This window comes from Aythya ferina, assembly GCF_964211825.1.
Source record: "Aythya ferina genome assembly, chromosome: 4".
Taxonomy (NCBI): domain Eukaryota; kingdom Metazoa; phylum Chordata; class Aves; order Anseriformes; family Anatidae; genus Aythya; species Aythya ferina.
Window position 1 is genome coordinate 13,141,861 of NC_140300.1, and position 20,306 is coordinate 13,162,166.

The following is a 20,306-nucleotide window of genomic DNA, read 5'->3' on the forward strand; positions in this document are numbered from 1 at the left end:
TCTTAAAAATAAAAGACTGTTTCAGACTGTACCCATTTTTTTATTTTTTTTATTTTTTTTTTTTGGCACAGAATCCCCTTTCCTTCTGCACCAGTTAGACTTCAGCTATACCCTATTTACCCCATCATGCTGCTTTTTCTCCCCCACCAATATCAAGAAGCATCTTCCTCTCTCCAGAAGAGCTCTTCTAGCTCTCTTGTGCCTGAGGGGGCTGGGAGGATTATAGAAGCCTTTGTGAGGGTTAGGAGCTATTGAAGTTACAGGCATTGGTATTTTGCACTGTTGAGTTTTTCCCTTTCTTTTTGGCAAAGAAGGGAATTGAGACTTTTTTCTTTTTTTTTTTCTTTAAGATATCTTTATATTGCTTTATGTCACATGCCAGAAGAGTGTTATTGCAGGGGAAGTTACCATTTACAAGAATTTTGATTGTTTCTATTTTTAAATTAATAAAAAAGAATTTAAAAAAAAATTCCTTTGGCAATTTCAGAGTCAAAGAGTTCTTCTGCCAAGTACTTAAGACCTCCTGCTTCCCAGCTTTTTGGACATACTTCTTTCCTTGTGTAGCATAGTTACTATTCATAGAACCAGTTACAGCTTACATATGCCTGTGTGTCACAACAGTTTGCAGCAAACTGCTCCTGTATTAATTTACATAAATGTCAATCTTGACTAAATTCAGCCAAAAAACAGACCCCAAAATACTGAAAACTTATCTTGAATAAGCCTCCCAGCGCTAAAGAATATCTACTCTTTTAAATGCAAGACACCCCCATTTCCCTGGCCCCTGCACCTCTCTACTGTCCTGTGTCTGACTTGAAAATCACTAGAACTGTATTTACTTCTCTTGTGGCCCACTTCATGCTTTCTTTTCTTTCTTTTTTAACTTTTTTTTTGGGTGAGGGAGGTGGGGACTGGGGCAGGGGTGGTGGCAGAGGTGGAAGGTTAGTGATTGGACTAAACAGGCTTGTGTTTTCTGTGGTAGTTTAATAGATACACCGCAATACCACATCCCTTAGAACTTTTATGCATATTTCCTGTCAGATCAGTCTCCTGGATCAGTAGGAGAGGATTGCACATACTCTTTCAATAACTCTTTACAGACAAAAAGTTAATCCATCCTTCATCTCCGAGACTTATTCATTTCCAAAAGCCCCATTACTATTGTCACTGTCATTATTTCTGCTTCTTCAGATGCTTTCAACTTTGTCTTATACTCAGATTATGTCAGCAGTACATAGAGGGGAAGGCAGAATTACTCTAAGATAAACTGAGCCAAAGGGGAGGGTTTTGAGTATCCCCACAAATAATGAACCAGTCTCTAACACTCTCCTGTAATTCCTTCTCTTTGAATGCAGGCTGTCACCACTGTAATCAGACTCCTATTCAACCCATCCATTTTTGTAATGACCTAATTCTCCAATGCATCCTGTATTAGGAGCTTCAGTTTGGGCTTTCATTTGTAATTCTTTTCACTCCCCATCACATCTTTACACATCAAGTCCACTTTCAGAGGTTTCTTTTTCACATAGTTACCTCATCCTTCCATCCTCAGGCTTTGCAAGGGACTTATTTTCCTCAGTAGGCAATGCTTTGCTTTCCTAAAATGTTAACAGAATCAACAGGTATAATTTGGCAAACTCATTGTACAAAGTGGACCTTTTAATTGTCAAAGGGAGAATTAAAACAAAAAAAAAATCAATTTTTGCCTGGTATTTCTCCTTAGAGGCAAGTAGTAACAGCAAGCACTTACTGAAGTCCCATGTTACCTACTCAATAGAAGCCTATAAGTTGCATCCCAATACTTGATTAAACCTTAATGTGAGACTGTTTTTCTCAAAAATCTAGATGTGACCTTGTCTTCTTTCTCACTGCAGTTGTTTTCAGTGTTTGTTTTCCTTAAAAACCCCAAACAAAACAAGCCAGTCCTTTTCCCAGCAGTCTAGCCGCCTTCAGAGTATACATCTTTGTGCTGCTTAGTGGTTTTGGTATTTAAGTCCTGCAAAGTTTTCTACCATTTGTCATATGGTCTCCCCTGTTTGTGGTAAGAGGTATAAGGTATGAAATATCATTTCTTACGGATAGCACATTACTAGTTAGGTGGAGCAGGGTGGGTACATATCAGGGCTTGCTTGTAACCAAATATCCTGCAGTCACTTGTTTGAGCATTCTTAGACTTCCATAAGAAGTCTAGAAGGGCTCAGAGTGATGGTGTGTGTGTGGAGCAGGGGACACACACACATAGTTTTTGTAGCTGACCAACATTTGCCTACCACCAAGAATGGGGGCTTATCGAGGCAGAGACTTCAGATCATCCTCTCCAAATGCTGCTATGTATTTTTCAACTGAATATGCTCGATAGTTGAATTAGGCACTTTTATTTGTTTTGTCATAAAATATGGCAACTGTCCCACAGGTGTCTGAGCCTGAGTTTCATCATACTTTGAAGCTTCTTCTGCTTTGAATTTTTCTTGTGGGGAGGGGGAACCACAAGCACAACAACTTCTCTGGCTTGTGCCAGAGACACAGATGCAACACCTCATGTTTAATTATTTTTGGAACTATTTTAGGAGAAGTATTCACAGACACTGATGCTCTAGAAAGGCAGCTGAAAATAGGAAGAGATATTCTGCATGTGTATGTTTCGATAGAATATGTCAGTGCTCTCCATCTCACAAAACAGAAATAGCATTTTAAAATGGAAGACACTGTTCATACATAGTCACCTGACCATTCTGGATAAGGCTGCCATATTTTGAAGACCTTAATCAGATCAATTTGACAGTAAGTATGCAGACAGTATTCAGACCTCTACTTGCCCCAAATTTCTTCTCTGCTGGCATTTGTGAAAATGTACATTGACTTCATTGGCTTCCCCATGGGGGAAGCCTTCAGCTATCTTAAATGCTACAGGGTAACACTCATGATTAAGAGGAGTCATATGACTCATGTTTAAAGAGGTGTTTCTCTAAACACTTCTAATGGTAAGAAACAAGTTTTCTCTAAAATATGTATGCAAATGAGACTGTCGCATGTACCTGAGCTCTACTTGTTTTTGTCTCCTGCCTCCAGTGAGCAAATGTATGACTGCAATTTGCAGCAGAACTGGGGTCAGCATTAGAGAGTCAAAATGTTTCCAAATATTCTGAGTTTTCCAGCAGAAGAAATATATTTCAAAAAATAAATATATTTTAATCAACAAGCTATTTTCCATTAAATGTATTGTTAAAACAACTTTCAAACACCTCTTATATACAACTTTCTTATAAACATGTAGTTGAGATACAGCGTGACAGCCACACTGTTTCACTGCTATTACTGCATCAGTTAGGATAAAAATCCTTCTTAGATTTAAGCATACTACTCTGTAAAGAGCAAAGAACTGGAGCTGCAGATCAACAGCCCATAATAGTTTATACTTTTATAGAAGGCTGCTGTAAATGAAGAGACAGCAGTATAACATATGACCAAACACTCAGACGATCAGCAGTATAACATGTGACCAAACACTCAGACAATCTAATTATTTAAATGTACACCACGTTTTTAAGGCTAGTGAAGAGAATGTGAATTGTCAGTTTTAATGACTGGCTTTGATTGATTTGTCTCTCTTTGCTGTCATGGAAACCCACATAAAATTAAAGACAAAGAAACAATAGAACCTAATTAATTAGGTTAATTAATTGCATCTTCTGTACACCGGAAGTACTGTGCAGTTATTCGGAACATTATGGCAGCACCCATGACATGCTTTCCAAATGCATAGTCCAAGCATTGCTTCTCCAATAAATAAAGAAATAAACAAAGGTATGTGTATAAAGTATAAAAATATATAAAGAGAAATGAAATGGCACAAGTACAGGATGGATGGAAGAGACTCCATCTATCTCTCTACCTCACGTATTTTGTGAGGTAGAATAGTGTGTAGAATTATAGGACAAAAGGTCAGTTTGAGCTGACATTTCATTTACTTTCTGAAGCCTGGCAGTTGCTCCATAAGAGCAAAAACCAACCTGGTTAGAAACAACAGCCTGTAAAGTTGCCTTGTGAGGAGAACTTGTGAGGAGGGTATTGACACTGGTAGAGGGAGAAAGCATCAAGGTGGTAACAAGAGGATGTTAAAGAAACAGTTGAAAAAGAAAGATCTCTCCTTGTTAAACATTTTGTCATCCACCTTCTCTCATTCATCTCCAATGATATCTATATATGTTATTTACAGACATGATTTTTCTCTAAGTGTTTGATGTTTGAAAATGTAGGAACCATCACATCTTACTTTTCTAGACTGGTCCTTAGAAGAAGGTTCTGCAGGTGTGACAAAGACAGGTGATGCTTTTATATTCCTGGATCAGCTTCAGGTGAAAATTCATTATTCGTTGAGAATACAGAAGAGGGTAGAGGATAGCACAACTTTTTTTTTTGCTTGTTTGTTTTTGTTTTTATTTGTTCAAGTTCTCCAAGTAAGGAAGACGGGAGATTAAAAGAAATGTGGCATGTTTTGTTGTTGTTGGTGGTGGTGGTTGTTTGTTTGTTTTCCCAAAATTACTTATTAGGTGGTTATAAGATTTTGTCTTTACCACTGATCATTGTGACAAAAAACACCACGTCTCAGTGAAAGAGACACTGTCATTTAATTTCACTATAACTATGCATTCTCCACTTTTGGAGTATGAATGAATAAACCAAAACAAAGCACCTGATTCAATTTACACACAATGATGAAATGGAGGGGAGACAGGTAGGGAGCAGGAAAAAAAGTGTTTGAGCAGAGAGCGGACCTGTTTCTGCTAACACATCACTAGAGAGGCTGACAGTGGCAGTAACCAGACCCCACTGCCCTGGATCATCAGCCTGGCTGGGAAGTCTTGGCCATGACTCCTGTCCTTTTCTGTGCACAGTGCTGCTTCTTCCAGTATGATTTGACAACTTCATTATTCTGAAGTCACTGACAGTGCCCTTACTTGCTTGTGCCTCATAGATAAAAACAGGTCGTGCCTGCCAATACGCAGAAGGTATTATACAGACAGGATTCCCTGCTTGAGCAGAGACTGATCTGAAAGGCCTCAGTTGTCTCTTGTCACTGGAAAAGAGTACAGACACCTCAGGAGAGCAAAAGAGCCTTGGCAACGTGCTAAGCCTGCAGTCTTCTCCTGAGTAAGTGAGATAAAAGCAAAAAAAATGACTTTCTAGAGTGTGAAATGAAACTGTTCTAATGAATGGTTACAGCATAATGAATGTAGGATGTCATTCAAGCAGGCTATACTTGTCAAAGATTGTGATAGCACTAATTAAAGATGTTATTTCATCTAAATATATTAGCCATTGCTACTAGTTATACAGTTAATGTATATTGGGCATTAGGTATACCAAACAGCAAAAGATGGAACCACAGGCAACTTGGTATTTGTTGATGGGGCATCCCAAACTTGGTATGTCAGAACAGTATTTAAAATATCTTAAGATACTTTTGAATTATTTATATAAAAATAGAAATAAAATGAATAAATAGTAGTAGTCGTAATAATAATAATAATAAATACTCAGGTTATGCAGTTGAATTTCAGGAAATAAAGTAAAGTTTAAAGAGTTTACCAGACATTGCCAATGTTCATAATATGAAAGAGCTCCCAGCCAGACAGCTCCAGGGAAACACGGGACTGAGGAACAAGAGAGGAAATCCGGAAGACTACAGCCAAGCAAACATTTATCTGTACATCACAAGCAATTACTATACCTAGCTGAGCAAGATAAGGCCTGACTTGATTGATCAGGAACAGAGATGCAGTTTGGAATTGTTTAGGTGCTCAGATGAAAATGAAATACAAGCTCACTTAAACAGATGACAGAGCAGTGCTGACAGAAAAGTTTTATTTCTTTCTCAGCATTGAACTGGGTCAAAGAGTCATAAATGTAGTATTTCCCCCCTCTTCCTGAGTGAATCATGTTGTGCTGTTCAGCTGTCTGAGGCAGCTCAGCTGATATGCAGTATGTTAGAGACTTCTATTTGGGATATGGAGGAAAAGCTGTTCATTTCTCAATAACACATGTGCATGAGGACACCACATCAGAGCTACTACCAAACACTCCTTTCTGTGGTTCTAGATGCTCGCAATATCATTTTCAATGTCTCACTTTCTTAAAACAAACAAAACAAAACAAACAATTTATCTTTCTACATTTTTATATCCTCACAGCTTAACCCGCTTTTTCAGTAAAGCAAAAAGTCTTCTTTCCTGTTAAAAAATGTTCACAAACAACACCATGGGTCATTCGTATTGCCCCATAATTTTGTGGTTCCAAATATTGATCAGAATCACTAATGACAGGCTTAAATGTAGGCAACTAAACCATACTGAACACAAAGGGAAGAAGATGATGTTGATATTGCTTCCCAGATCTAGTAAAAATATGCAGGTGTTCACAGACAAACCCAGATTATCCAATAAAGCTGTTTCAAGAGGTGGAAACTGTATTACTCATCATTCATATAGAATTAGTTGTATTGACTATAAAGAAGCAATGCTTACATTTCTCTAAGTATTGCACCAACAAAACTACAGGTGAGACTATTTGTTACGTGATCAAAATAACAATAGTTGAGACCAACATAACATATTTTGTCCTTCTTAGATGTTAATATCTTAAGTGACAATTCTATATTTTTCTAGTGTCCTATGAATCTTAATTCCTAAAATTCCTTTTAAATGCATATATCTTAGAATATGCTCTTCAATTTTTTTATAATTTTCAAATTATTTTCTATATGACAGAACATTTTGGTTTTGAGTATTGTCTGCAAATAGAGATTTCTCTCAAGGGAGCATTTTAAGAGTTCTGGCTCAAGGTATGCAAAAGTATTTTGGTCATTTTTTAAAAATGATTTTAGAGCTTTCAACTCTCACAGGAAAAACAGTATGTCCAGAGGTCTGTAACTGTTCTCTCTTCCTCTTTTGAGAGATCTGAAATACAAAACTTAACCTATTCTGCTGCTTTCTAGGATGATGGAAAATGCATATTCTCCAATTTAAATTCAGTAATAGCAAATTTATTTCTTGACACAAGATTTTGTTTATTTTCTCTTTAAAATTGATCTGGATGCTATTATACTTTTAAGAATAAAGGAATGTTTAAAAACATGGGCACACCCACTCAGAATCTGAGAGGTTTTCCAGCATAAAGTAGCAGATACTCATCTTGTTTAAAAACTACTAATTGGGTTATTAAATACAGTTAGATGGTATTCTTCATATACTCAGAAGAAGCTCCTAATAGTATCTACATATATTGGAGAATTTGATCTTATCAAAAAAGAGAGCAGTGAATTTAAAAAAAAAAAAAAAAAAAAGCTAGAAAAGACCGAAGTAGCTGAGTAGCGTTCAGTCTGACAAATCCTTTATGAGATTTTGATGACTAAGTTATGAAAACTACTGAATTTCATGTCCAATGGATTATTTTCAGACACCAAGTGTTTTCAGATAGTTTATTCAGTGACATTAATTTAAATCTCATTAAAATTATTTGCCACCAAAAATTTACAAGATTTATTTATTAATTTATTTTCAAATGTTTTAAAGTAAATATTGGTCTTCAAGCTCAGATATTGAAATATCTGATTTTTACACCCTTATTGGCTACATTTTGTGATTAGGCTTCCTTTTTTGTGCAGACTGAAGGGGAAAAATGCCTTCTCCTTTCATGCCACAGTTTACATCCCTCCCCAGCCTCATTATCACTTCTGTTTGCTTTCTTGTCTTCTTTCAACCTTCTACCAGGCCATCATTAGGCAATGAAAGTTATGGTATAGAATAAGAGTTATTTCTATTAGTTCTGTTTTGCTTATCAGTTGGGCATCAAGACTCAATCCTAGCACCCTGGTTTTTGGCAAGAAAGAGATTATTCCCTATGTCCTGAATAAATTCTAGCATAGATAGTTAGAGAGAATGTCATAGGCAGAAGTCATGTTCATCATGTCCGCAACTGTGTCACAGAGGAATTTAAACATTCATCTTCTTCAGAGTCCATGACATTTCCATGGTCAGGACACAGTCTGTAAAAAGTCAACATCAAGAAAAAAGGAACCCTAAATCCTCCTTTATGTGGCATATACTGATGAAACATGAGAGTTAGTCTCTCTAATGAGAATGTTACGCTGCAAAACTGTCATTAATTTAGAAACAGGATACCATTAATCATTTTTCTGAAGTCTTAGTATGAATTCCTCTCTGCACTCTGCAAGTACAATAAATACCATTATAGTTCAATAAAATTGAATTAAATACATTCTTACGTTGTAAAAGTCTGGAGTCTGATCTTAAAATAAGCTTTGATAAATTTTAATGAACTAAGGCAAAGAATCTCTTAAGCAGGAAATATTAAAACAACAATGCATCTAGAACTTTCCTTTTCACTTCAATTCTTCTATTTTAAAACTTCAATTCTTCTATTTTAAAACTACTCTGATACTTTTTTTTTTTAATGCAATGTGTAAATTGTCTTGCACTCATGACTTATTTATTTATTTATTAAGTACCTCATATGTATACAGATAGACTTACAGCTTCTGTTCTGTCCTTTTGCAAATATGTTCAAAAATGTTCTCAACTGTAATATTTGGTAATACAAGAAAATAGATTTGGCATTCTAGCAGATATAAAAAGAAAAGATATGACTCAGAGACCTAACTTATGACACAAAAAAAAACATAATTATAGAATCATAGAAAAGGTTGGAAGAGACCTTCAAGATCATCTGGTCCAACCAATCATCTGGTACAACCAATGTCACCCACTAAACCATTTACCTAAGCACCACATCCAACCTTTCCTTGAACACCCCCAGTAACAGTGACTCTACCACCTACCTGGGTAACCTGTTCCAATGCCTGACTGCTGCTTCTGAGAAGAAATGTCTCCTAATTTCCAGCCTGAATCTCTCCTATTGCAACTTGAGGCCATTCCCTCTAGTCCTATCACTAGTTTACCTGTGAGAAGAGGCTGACCCACAGCTCCCCACACCTTCCTTTTAGGTAGCTGTAGAGACCAATAAGGTCTCCCCTGAGCCTCCTCTTCTCCAGACTAGACAACTCCAGTTCCCTCAGCTGCTCCTCATAGGACCTATAATTACTATACTATTACTGAAATTATCACTGTTTTGATATTGCTTGCTAGTTCCATGAGGTTGCTGTTTGTTTGTTTATTTATAATATCAATGCTCTGACTTATGAACCTGTTATATATAAAGAGGAACTTAGCTATGTGTTTTATCTCTGCTTTGAACTAAAAGTTATAAATATATAAATTATATAAATCTAAAGCCTAAAATATATTTTAGGATAAATTACTAGGAATAATTTCAAAGCCATATTACACCACTTATAGTCCAAAAATGATAAAATTATTCTTGGAGATTATGTGTAGATCTGTAGGATCTGTTCAGTATCAGTATTTTGCAGTGCAACTATTAGGCACTTATTTTCATTCTCTAATGATCACCTACTTTGCATTCACTCTCTGGATGTCTATTTATGAACAATTTTACAAATACATGCAAGACAGTATTGCAATCTGACAACTATTCCACAATTGCAAGGCTTTGTTAACACAGTGCTGAGCTGCATCTTGTATAGTCTTCCTCTGGCAGAGCTTTTACTACAGGCTAATTGTGGTCCTTGTTTCCATAGCACAGGTAAGAATCACTTGTGCCTGCCTGAAAATAGTAGTTGTGCATGATGAACTCATTACTCTGGCACTGATTACAAGAACTGTTTTACCTATAGGACCTTGGTTATCAGTTTAATTACACACTCTAGATATCATGTTTAGCATTCGTAACCTTTAAAACAAAGAGAGATAAGAAAAAGAAAAAGAAAAAAAAAAGAAAAATTAAAAAAAAAAAAAAAACACTGCTTTCCTAAATTGGCAATTGAGGAGTCTGAAGCAATGATGTCTTCAGGGCTGTCTTTCCCACCTCATTAGGCTGAGAGTGCTGCAATCCTGCTCTCCAGCAAGGTCTCCTGAGAATACCCACTCCCCAGCACTGGAGCTCTGCTTCAGAATCAAGAGAATGATTACTGTGACTGTGTGTACCACAGACCCAGCACAGAGACCAGGCTAACCCCATATTCATGAGGTTCTGCATATGGATATGGAATAACTTTCGTCGTGAAGTCAGATTGAGGCAATAATTCTGAATTCATAAGAGGAACTTGACTAAAACTGAACACTCTTAAAGGGATTATTTATCTCAGCAGCTTGAAATTTACCAGTGTTTATAATAAAATTCCTCTTGCAGTGAAAGTTTTGCATGAGAAAAGTTTATTATGGGTCAGTAAATAAAGTCTTTGTCTCAGTAAGATTGATGCAGAAAACATGCTCTTAAGAATAGTCCCAGAATGCAACAAGACATAAATGATGTGAAATACCTGTTGCAGTACTTTTTAATGCAAAAAAAAGATCAAAACTTAAACCATGACAAAGGCCAATTCCAACATGCTTTTAGTAGGAAAGAATTAAAATAATTCCAAAGATATATATTTCAAGGTGGCAGTAATTTCTCACAGGAAACAATTAGTCAGTAGAACAAAATTCAATATAGGTAGACTCAAGACAGTATTCCAATACTGGCAGTTAGTATCTTAGGGTGCTAAAATCAGCACAAAATAAAGAATTGTTGGGTCATGCAGCTAATGCTGTCATTTAGCACAAGAATTCAAAGGTTACCAATTGGCAGTGCTGAGTCCAATATACTTTTCACAGCCAGAAATAATATCCTGAATATTTAGAAGACTGAAGACAAATCTTTCCTGTATTCTCTTCTTCCAATTAGCCTACCCTTCCTGCTGCCTTGTCACCTTTCACAGCCCTTTTTCCTCCATTGTTATCTTTTACCAGGCTCTGTAGAACAGATTATTTTTTTTTTCAGTGTTATATCTAAGATTTCTATATCTTTACCTATTCCAGATTTATATTTATTCACTGGTGAATTGATCTAGTTTTTTGAGGAAAGTACTCACCTCTACAGTGAAAGGATTTCGCACATCTAATGTCTGTGCAAGACATATTCTAAATATACCTTTCTCCATTGATTTTTAGGATTTTCTTGCCTAGAATGGAATCTTGGAGCCCATCAGATATCTAGAATGACCTAGAATTATGTGACCTGGGGTTCATGACCTCTGCTAAATTCACAAAAGAAGTAAGAAACACATGTTGTATAAGATGTCTGTGACTGTTCTCCAGAACTGTGACCAAATGGCACAAAAAAGCTTGTGCCTGTGTTGAACAGTCAGCTTCCAATACAGGCTGATGGCATGCAAGCTGCCTACTGGGAGCAGTCTATGGCTGCATCTGGGGTTTTCCTGGGAATGCTCATGCCCCAGCTCTCATCTGCAGGAGTACGTTCAAAAAAATTAGCAACATGGAATAAGCTCAGAGGAGCTGAGCATAACCAAAAGAAAGCTAAACGCATTAGACACCCTCATTACTCTCCAGAAAGACTGATTGTTTGTCAGGATCTGCTGTTTCATGACCTTTTGGGGATCCACCATATACTTTAGAAAGACAGACATCATTATGGACTGACTTTCATTTTCAGCAGCAAGCTATACCTTGCAGAGGCCGTCAGGCTAGTTGCAAACCCAGCATAGAGCCCTAACAGGAAACACCACAAGCCCTCACTCCCTTCCAAAAATATTAAATCATTTTTATGTTAGATCATGGCTTTTACTCATAGCCTTTGGATTGGAGACTCATGAAGCTCAGAAAGCTGGCCATATTAGATCTCAGAAAATAATTTTTCCATGTCTTATAAAACATTTTCTCTTTAGATTAGATCTGCTAAATCAGGGCAAGTCTCACAGCCGCAACAGTGCAGCCACTAAGGAAACTCACCTAGAACTGAACTGAACCACCTACGGTTGGTGCTCCAGGTCTCTGATAAGTAACTGGTGCACCTGTATGAGTTCTTTATAGCTCCAGCCAGCAGCAGGACGTTTGACCAGGTGTGCTTGCTTCTCTGTGTTTGTAGGTTCACACACATTTTTTATTCCAGTCTGAGGAGAAAAGCTGTGTTATGGGGCAGTCCACGATGCTATTCCTTCCTGTCTAATCTAGAGACAGCACTTTCTCAGGGAAGTGATATTTGTACATGTCTGTACATTATCCATCCAGCACTTGAGACTGAATAGACAATTTCTTCTCTCCATCTCTTTTTTCCTTCCTTCTTTTACCTTTTTTTTTTTTTTCATTTTATTTTGAAGATTGATTGGAGTAATATGTAAATTCACATATCCATAAACTTTTCTACTATGACATGTTCTTTACTTCCATTTTTCACTGTGTTCAAAACTTAGTCTTATTGCAGCTGGTAGGAGTAATATACTCTTATAGGTCTATCTTACCAAATACATGCATTTTCCAGAAACTGATGAGTAGAAAGAAAAATACTTCAAAATATAGAGCCACTCTGTGAATGCAGTTAACACTTCTTTATGGGTTGTTAAATATATCAAGTATATTGTTCTGGCTATACTAGGAAATGACCTGCAAGCTAGCAAAAGTAAATCCTCATTTGTCTCCCTCTGCTGCCTTTGAAAATGTTCTAACAATTTAAAAAAGGACATAACAGCTTTAAGCTAACAAAAAAAAAACAACAACAACAACAAAAAAAAAAAAAAAAAAAAAAAAAAAAAAAAAAAAGAACTACAAATAAGATCACTTTAATGTTCCAGAAGTTTTGAGGAATAATGGTCCACAAAACATATTTTTCTGATCAAAATCATCAGGAAAAAAAAATAATAAGCATTTTGATAGCTTTTTATTGTTGTTGTTGTCAAAAACTTTTTTTTTCTTTTTTTTTTTTTTTTTTGCCAGACTGTATTATTTGCAAAGTAGCCAGTGTATCTACTCATGTTTGAACATAGTGCCAAGTGACAACCACATTGGTAGATAAGGAGTAACTTGGATCTTGGCTCAGTCCTAATGCATGGTGTGAGAAAGATATTTAAAATATGGATCCTTTCAGAAATGCTACTTATCTTGCTCAAGGGACGTTCAGATATTTGGGGAAGGATAAATACAGTATAAAATGCTAGATCCTGGAGGAGCATGTTGTAGTCCCAGATGGGACTGTGTTAGGGGCTGACATTTCTACAGCTCATTCATCTATGCTCAAAATACACATAACATACAAAGGGTCTGATAAAAAACAGGACTGCTTTTCATTTTAAGAAGAAATCTCTATTACCAGAAATGCCTCTAACAGTGATAAAACTGGGTACAAGGCTCACATATCTTTAAGCATTTATTCAATTTCATTTCTAAAATGAAGGTTATAAATCTATCCCAAGACCTTCCTGAAAAACAGTTATCCTCCAAGCTATTATGGACATTTACAGAAGAATGATTCTTTTCTGTGTCAGATGTTATAAAAGACAGTTCATACTTCAAATAATATGATTTATAAGTTCAGACTGTGAAGTTAAATTTAATAAAGCTCAGAGAAGATGCATGAGCCTCAAAAAGCTTTTTAATAGAGAATTTTTGGAGTCAAGATGCTAACCTTGTTTTATATTAGCTGTTCTGTATTCTGGTATATACTGGGGTTACAGATGGATATTAACAGATTACCCACTACAGAAGTTTTAAATTCTTTCCTTTTCTCTTTCTTCACAGAAGGATTTAACTGACATTTAACTATGTCTCATTACCTCTTTGTGCAGTTATAAATGTATAACTACAGGGGTTTCTTGTCTTCATGTTTGTTTCTTGAGTTGCCAACTTTTCTCTTCCATGATGCAATTCCTCAAAGAAAGATCAGTGTGATTAGTTAGTATTCCCTTTGGTTCAAGGAACTGTTTTGAGATTTAATGCTATATTCATTTTATTCTATATCTTGAAAAGTTGAATGATTACCATTTGAAAATCAGCAGTTCTGGTAAGAGTCCCACAAACTCAAGAAAAACTACCAACAGTGGAATTTTCTCCAACTATGTTTTTCAGTATGAATTTGAAGATTTGACATTATATAAAATTTCTTATGTATTATATATTTTATTCTTTTAATTTTTATAGGAATCATAAAAAAAATAACTTGATGATACCGAAGTCTTATAGAAAATGATACTTTATAAAAATTGCAAGTATTTTGATAATAAATTCCCTATTTCTTCATCATCCCTTCCAGATAAAAGATGGCAAGGGGGCAAATAAGATATATTTATATCAGAAAAATGCTGTTTGCACTACCATAACTCCTGGAAAGCAGGAGACACAGGCTGTAGGTTCTGCTCAGCCTGGGCAGCCAGATTCCTGTTTGGTTGGTTGTGTGTGGTTTTTTGTTTGCTTGTTTGTTTGTTTTTTGTTTTTTGTTTTTTTTTCATAGACTACAAAACTGTTTAACTATAAGCACACAAAGTATTTTGTACAAACTTTACTACAGTTCCTAAGGCTGTTCCTTTGGTCTTTATCCGGTGAAAGTTTAATGCAAAAAAACATATACACTATGATTTAAATATTTTTGAAAAGCTGTGCACCACTAATATACGTTATAGCTACAATGTAAGCAGATTGGATGCAAATTATTATTGTATCTAGACTGCAAGTGAAAATACATTAAACAGGCTGCTAATTCACAATCAATGAAAATGCTATTATTTTAAGAGATTATTGCTGGGAACACATAAAGTATATTTAAGGAATATTCCATTTGTACTTGCAGTGTTCCAATTTTCATTCTAGTAAATATACAAAACAGTTTCAATTATTAAATAAATGCAACATGTTTAATATATTTAATAGCTTCATATGGCTTTGAACTGTTAAAACAAGTGTAACTGGTATTAATGGATCAGTTGTGATTTTTGTGTTTTGCCCTGGTAGTTCAACAACAAAAGTCATTATTTGAAGACAAGGTGTAGAATATCTTGAAACTCAGGCAAAAGTTGAGATAGAGCGTTTGAAGGTTGGGATTATGTGACTGTCATCTGCAAGAGGAGACACTCCAGAAATATATCAGAAGCTATTTTAAATGCATTTATGATTGTGCAAGGCTAATTATAGAATCATATTATGGTCTTAGTAAAAAGAAAAAGCTATTTGGGGTAGACAAGATTAATTCTGGGGAGGCTTGGTTTCAAACATTTCCTTTGGTGTAATATAGGCTCTCAAGTGGTTTGGTAGCTCACTCTGGAGTCAAGGCTTGGAAATTTGCTGGAAATTTGAATGTTTAGTGTTTAAGGTGAACACTTCAGCTGAAAATATTATGTATTTGTCAATAATATTGTTTCTGGTTAATTTTCTACAGCTCTAATTGTGCATGTCCAAATCCCTCAATCATCAATGTCACACATATCTGGGGTTTGACCACACGGTTGTCCACTTTCAGTAGGAAGAACGGAGAGAGAGCCCTAGGGTAGGGTATCCTAGAGATTATATAACCAGAGATTATATAACTAGAGATTACATATAACCAGAGTTTAGCTGCTCTGGTTATAGTAGTAGACTAAACATGCTGGGGAGCATTTCAGACCAGATGGCAGAGAACTTCTGCCTCTGCTAAGAAGTCCCTACTGCTGTGCCAGCCACACCAGGGTGATCACTGGAACGGTGTGACTCTGGAACTATCCCAAGAGCTTCTTTGGGAAATGGCTGGCTCACATGGGAGATGTGCATGCCGAGGGTTGGTCCAGCTGAACCAGGCAGTGCTTGGAAATGCTCCCAGATGCTGTTTTCCCTACTAGGTTAGAAGTACCTTGCATGATCATGTTTTAGCCATAAGGATAATCAAAGGCTGTCTACATGGACATTTCAGGCTACAAAGCACTGTATATGCTACAGCAACAAGGGCTTTATGATTGTACAAGTCAATCGCATGTCTTCACAGGACTACCCATTGAATGTGGCTAGTGCTTTTAGATCTAGATGTAAGTCTTCAGGCTATTACATATTATCTTCTCTCATATCATAAGCTTGAAAAATAACCTTGGCAATGTGTCAAGAGTTAATGCAGGTGATGAATTACAGGCCCTATCTGTGGCAGGTGTCCTGTCCCTTATTACATGATCTGACAGGGTGGGCAGGATTCTTCTGTGCCTTCTCTTCAAAGAAAAATCTTGTAATTTTCCCAAATAAGTACCCCAGACAGATTGGTCAGCTATAAGCATTGCTAGAGACACTGAATGTGGAACACTATTCATGCATTGGTATATTTTGAATAGTGTCCTTTTTGCCTGAAATTTTTTGTTAATTCTGGAGTTATCTTTCTAGTATAACATTTGAGTCTTGAGATCTTGTGACAATATCTCAGAAGCATGAGAAGAATAAATTAATTATTTGAAACAAAAATCATCATTACATCAAACACATTTTAAACCATTGCCTATTCCATGTTTAATTTTTGGCATGAAAATAGGAAGAATGAAAGTTTGTTAGCTGATTTTAATTCTGTAATTGTAATCTAGCATATTTTTTGTTTCACGATAAATATTCAATATTTAATTCTTCAGCATCATTATGCTTACTGAAGTATCTTGTCAATCACATCAATGTTTTTCTGTTTCTGCACAGTGTTTAGGTAAACAGTGGAAATCTTTGCCCTGTCTCGTTAAAGAATAGAAGTTTTCATGGGTTCAAAAGACATTATACAAACACATGAAAGAAAATTCCACAGGCTCTTAAGATCAGAGATACCACTATTTTGGTGATGAAATCCCTAGAGTATATATTGCTGGAACCTTGGAAAATTTTGTATTACACTTACAATGTGTGCAATTTTTCTTTAACCTTCCAACAAGACATTAGGTTAGCTCAAGTATGATCATCCATGTCAAGAGTAGAGCACTTGAGACATACGTATATGATTAGGTCCTTTTCAAACGACTTTTGGGATCAAATTCTCTGCTGGTATAAGTGGGTGCAATTATACTAAAACTATGCTCCCCAAAGTAAGAAAATCATTTGGCTCTTAGCTCTTGAAAAGCACTAAGATGTCTACAAGAAATTGCTCACCTGTACAGTGAAGTAAAGTAAGAGCAAAAAACAATGACCTCCAGCATGACAGCTAAAACTCACAAAACCGTATGCACTCTGACCATCTACAGCCAATCAAGCTATTCAAAAACTGGAAAAAATCATATCATCATGATTTATGTATCCTATGTATACTTTTTTTTTTTTTAATTATATAGATCATTTTTAGATAAGAGGAAAAGTCTGCATCCCATTATAACTGTCACTACATAAAAAACACCAAATATTTTAAGTTGGTGGTGTAGCTGAAACTACTCATTACTTGACCGACATTTTCTCATACTCATATGTGAATGAGGTTTTCAGTGGTTATTATAGGGAAGATAGGAAAAATTCCAGGTACTGAAAAGATGCTTTTCTGTTGTTCCAGGTCACCCATTTTTAAAACAGTAGTTGAATTTCAAATTTTCTGTGAATTGACTCAAAACATTTTTAATGGAATAGTTGGTTTTGATATTTCACAACCTTATAACAGTTGTTTAATCCAGGTATTTTCAAAAAGAAATGATGAAGCTGGACAGAACTACAGTGTACACCATGTGCTACTGTAACAACATGAAGAGAAACCACACTAGAAATGCAAAGGTGAATGTGATGTTTAAATATTCCGATGTAAAAGGGCACTTTTTAAGTATTCATGAAAAATAAAAAGCTCTTAAAAACCAAAATACCTTAAAAAAGAGGTCACCAATATTTTTTTTTCATACTTTTCCATTTTCCAACCTTCCATAGCCTGAAATGATTCAGCAATAAGGAGCAAACAAGAGACCCTTGAAAGAATTTCAGATTTTCTTACCACAGATTGACTAGGAAGGGATGCTCCAGGCCTTGCATTATCTGTAGCTCCCGAAAAACATTTCGAACTTCATCTCTCTCAATACATTTCTGTTTATTCATGTATTTCATGGCATACATTTTCTTGGTGTCTCTTTTCTGTACAATGCACACCTAATTGACAGCAAAGAAAAAGGCAAAGTTTGAAACCTACAAAAGGAAATTCAGTTGTGACTTTGGAAAAATATATATATTTTTTCACATTTTTATTCAAGATTCTAAGGAGATCTGAATACAACAACCAAAGAAAAACTTTGGAAAGTTCATGTTATAGCTAAGCAGGATTAGACTTCAATTAATGAATTAACAAAAGAACAGATGTCCTTACAGAATGAGAAACCCAAAAAAGTGGCACAATAATTTCCAGAATTTATTCTAGGAGTGATACACTTGAATTGCTTGAATCACTGTCTATTTTGTTAGTCACAGAAATTATTGCCTCCTGCTTAGGAAAACGCACAATTACTGTCCTCATTCCTACTGGTTGATACCCCCATTGTGATTATTGCTATGTTCAGAAGGCTCAATATTTAATCTTAGTATCAAAATTATTCTCCCTCATTATTATTTAAATGAATTTTTTCATACAGAAGTTCATCATGTTATTTTTGAAGTCAAAATTGCAATGACAGTGAATTTCTTTGATTTAACATGGTTTACCTTTTTTGACAAAAGCCAAAAAAATTTGTAAATGCAGCACAAAAATCTTAAGAACACCCATGTAACATGTCTGGATTTTTATTTATTTTTATTTATGTATTTTCATTTGTTATTGTGGTAGCTTTCCTTGTGAAGAAAGCTGGAGACTGTAACTTGCACCACATCTAAGAACCATCATTTTAAATATGATATTTCTCAACACAGAAATATATTATAGATGTACATCTCATCCCCAAAGGTGGTGTGAATCTTCTCTTCATAAAAGCCCTACATGCACACACCTTTCCCATTAATTGATCAGGGCTTTTTAAACTGACAGATCCAGTGTGTCTTGACAGCCAATAAAATATTAGCGGAAACATTTATTTTGGTGCAACATTTCTATTGCTGATAGAGCCTAGGCTCTAATCAGAATTTTTCATCATCAGGGTATATATATATATATGCACTGAAAGCATCTGATTTCAGTATCATAGCTCTGTGGTGCCTAAGTTCAAGAGTATGAAGAATTTATTTGGTATGGACACTATTATTATTATATATATATATGTACTATATATGTACATACACACCTACACACTTGCACATACTATAATATATGAATATATATATACCTACCTAAAATTAATGCTCAGAGATCAAATTACAACACTGTGCCAACAAACAAAACAAACAAAACAAAAAAAAAGGGTTTGGGGTACTCAGAATTCAGAAATGATCTGGAACAACTGAGGCAATTTTCAACAGCTGAAACCTCCTCTCTGACATTAAAAGATGTCGTCTGAATTCTATGCCTGGTAATGAACCACCAGGAGAAGGATGAGGGGCCTAGAGAGAGGTACTCCATTGTCACTTCTATCTTAATCTTAGAGGGAAAGTTCCAGGAACGTACAATCATCATATTTTACTTGCTCTACCTTTTTCCAGTGCCTTCAAGAGGAATTGTCTCAGTGAAACTGAACCACAATTATTTCTCTGCAACTCTTTTTCTAGGAAGTGTGTTCTTGAGCTCAAATCTACTCCAAAGATAGGAGTTAATAGAGTAGTTTAAACATATAATTATAAGATGTGCTTAAGCGGAGTTTCTAACTATGTCTCCTAGATCAGGAGGTGTTCTGCTAATTAAGTAAAATATGGATGTCAGTGTTTTGTCTTGAGCCCATCAATGTTGCACAATGGTAAATACCAAAATTTTGTTTCATTTTCTTCCCTGGGACTATTATGGAATGTCCGAATGTTTGTGATGTGCTTAAGATAAGTAAATGTTAAAAATTATATAGAAAGAAGCCAAGCTGTGGAACTATTGGGAAGTGATGTTGGACTTTTTATGGAAGAGACAATATGTGGGTCTGAACTGAAATGGAGGGATGGAAAGGAGTAGTTGGAGCTTCCACAAGTTCTTAAAAAGTGTAAGCAGAATTCATTGTGGCAATTCCTGATATCCTGTCTGAGATTATGTGGACACTCCAATTTAGTGAATCACATTATAAAGTATAATGTTTCTACATTATAAAATATTATGTTTATAGATCTTGGCTCAGAACCTAAGTCTAGAACTTCATTCAATTATATGAATTTATGGTGTGATTTTCATATGAAGCTTGGCTGAGACTGAACTGTTTGTGGAAGTCTCTCCTTTCATTACATGATAAGCCTTTCCATTAAACAATTGAAGACTAGGAATGGGGCTTTAGTCAACTGAGAATTGACAAGTTTCACAAATGGGCTAAACTAGAATCATATACAGCACCTAAATAGGTAATGTAAATAGATTCAGTTTTAAAACACTTG

The 20,306-nt window shown here is 35.6% G+C and overlaps 1 protein-coding gene across 3 annotated transcripts in view; it reads right to left on the bottom strand.

Moving 5' to 3' along the window:
* The window catches only part of STK32B (serine/threonine kinase 32B), a 177,736-nt gene that overhangs the window by 116,679 nt on the left and 40,751 nt on the right, over nt 1-20,306 (bottom strand). For all 3 annotated transcript variants that reach the window (XM_084516687.1, XM_084516686.1, XM_084516685.1), the window contains exon 3: nt 17,818-17,969. In XM_084516687.1, coding sequence (XP_084372813.1) covers nt 17,818-17,969 — 152 coding nt within the window. The remainder of the gene's footprint in view (nt 1-17,817; nt 17,970-20,306) is intronic.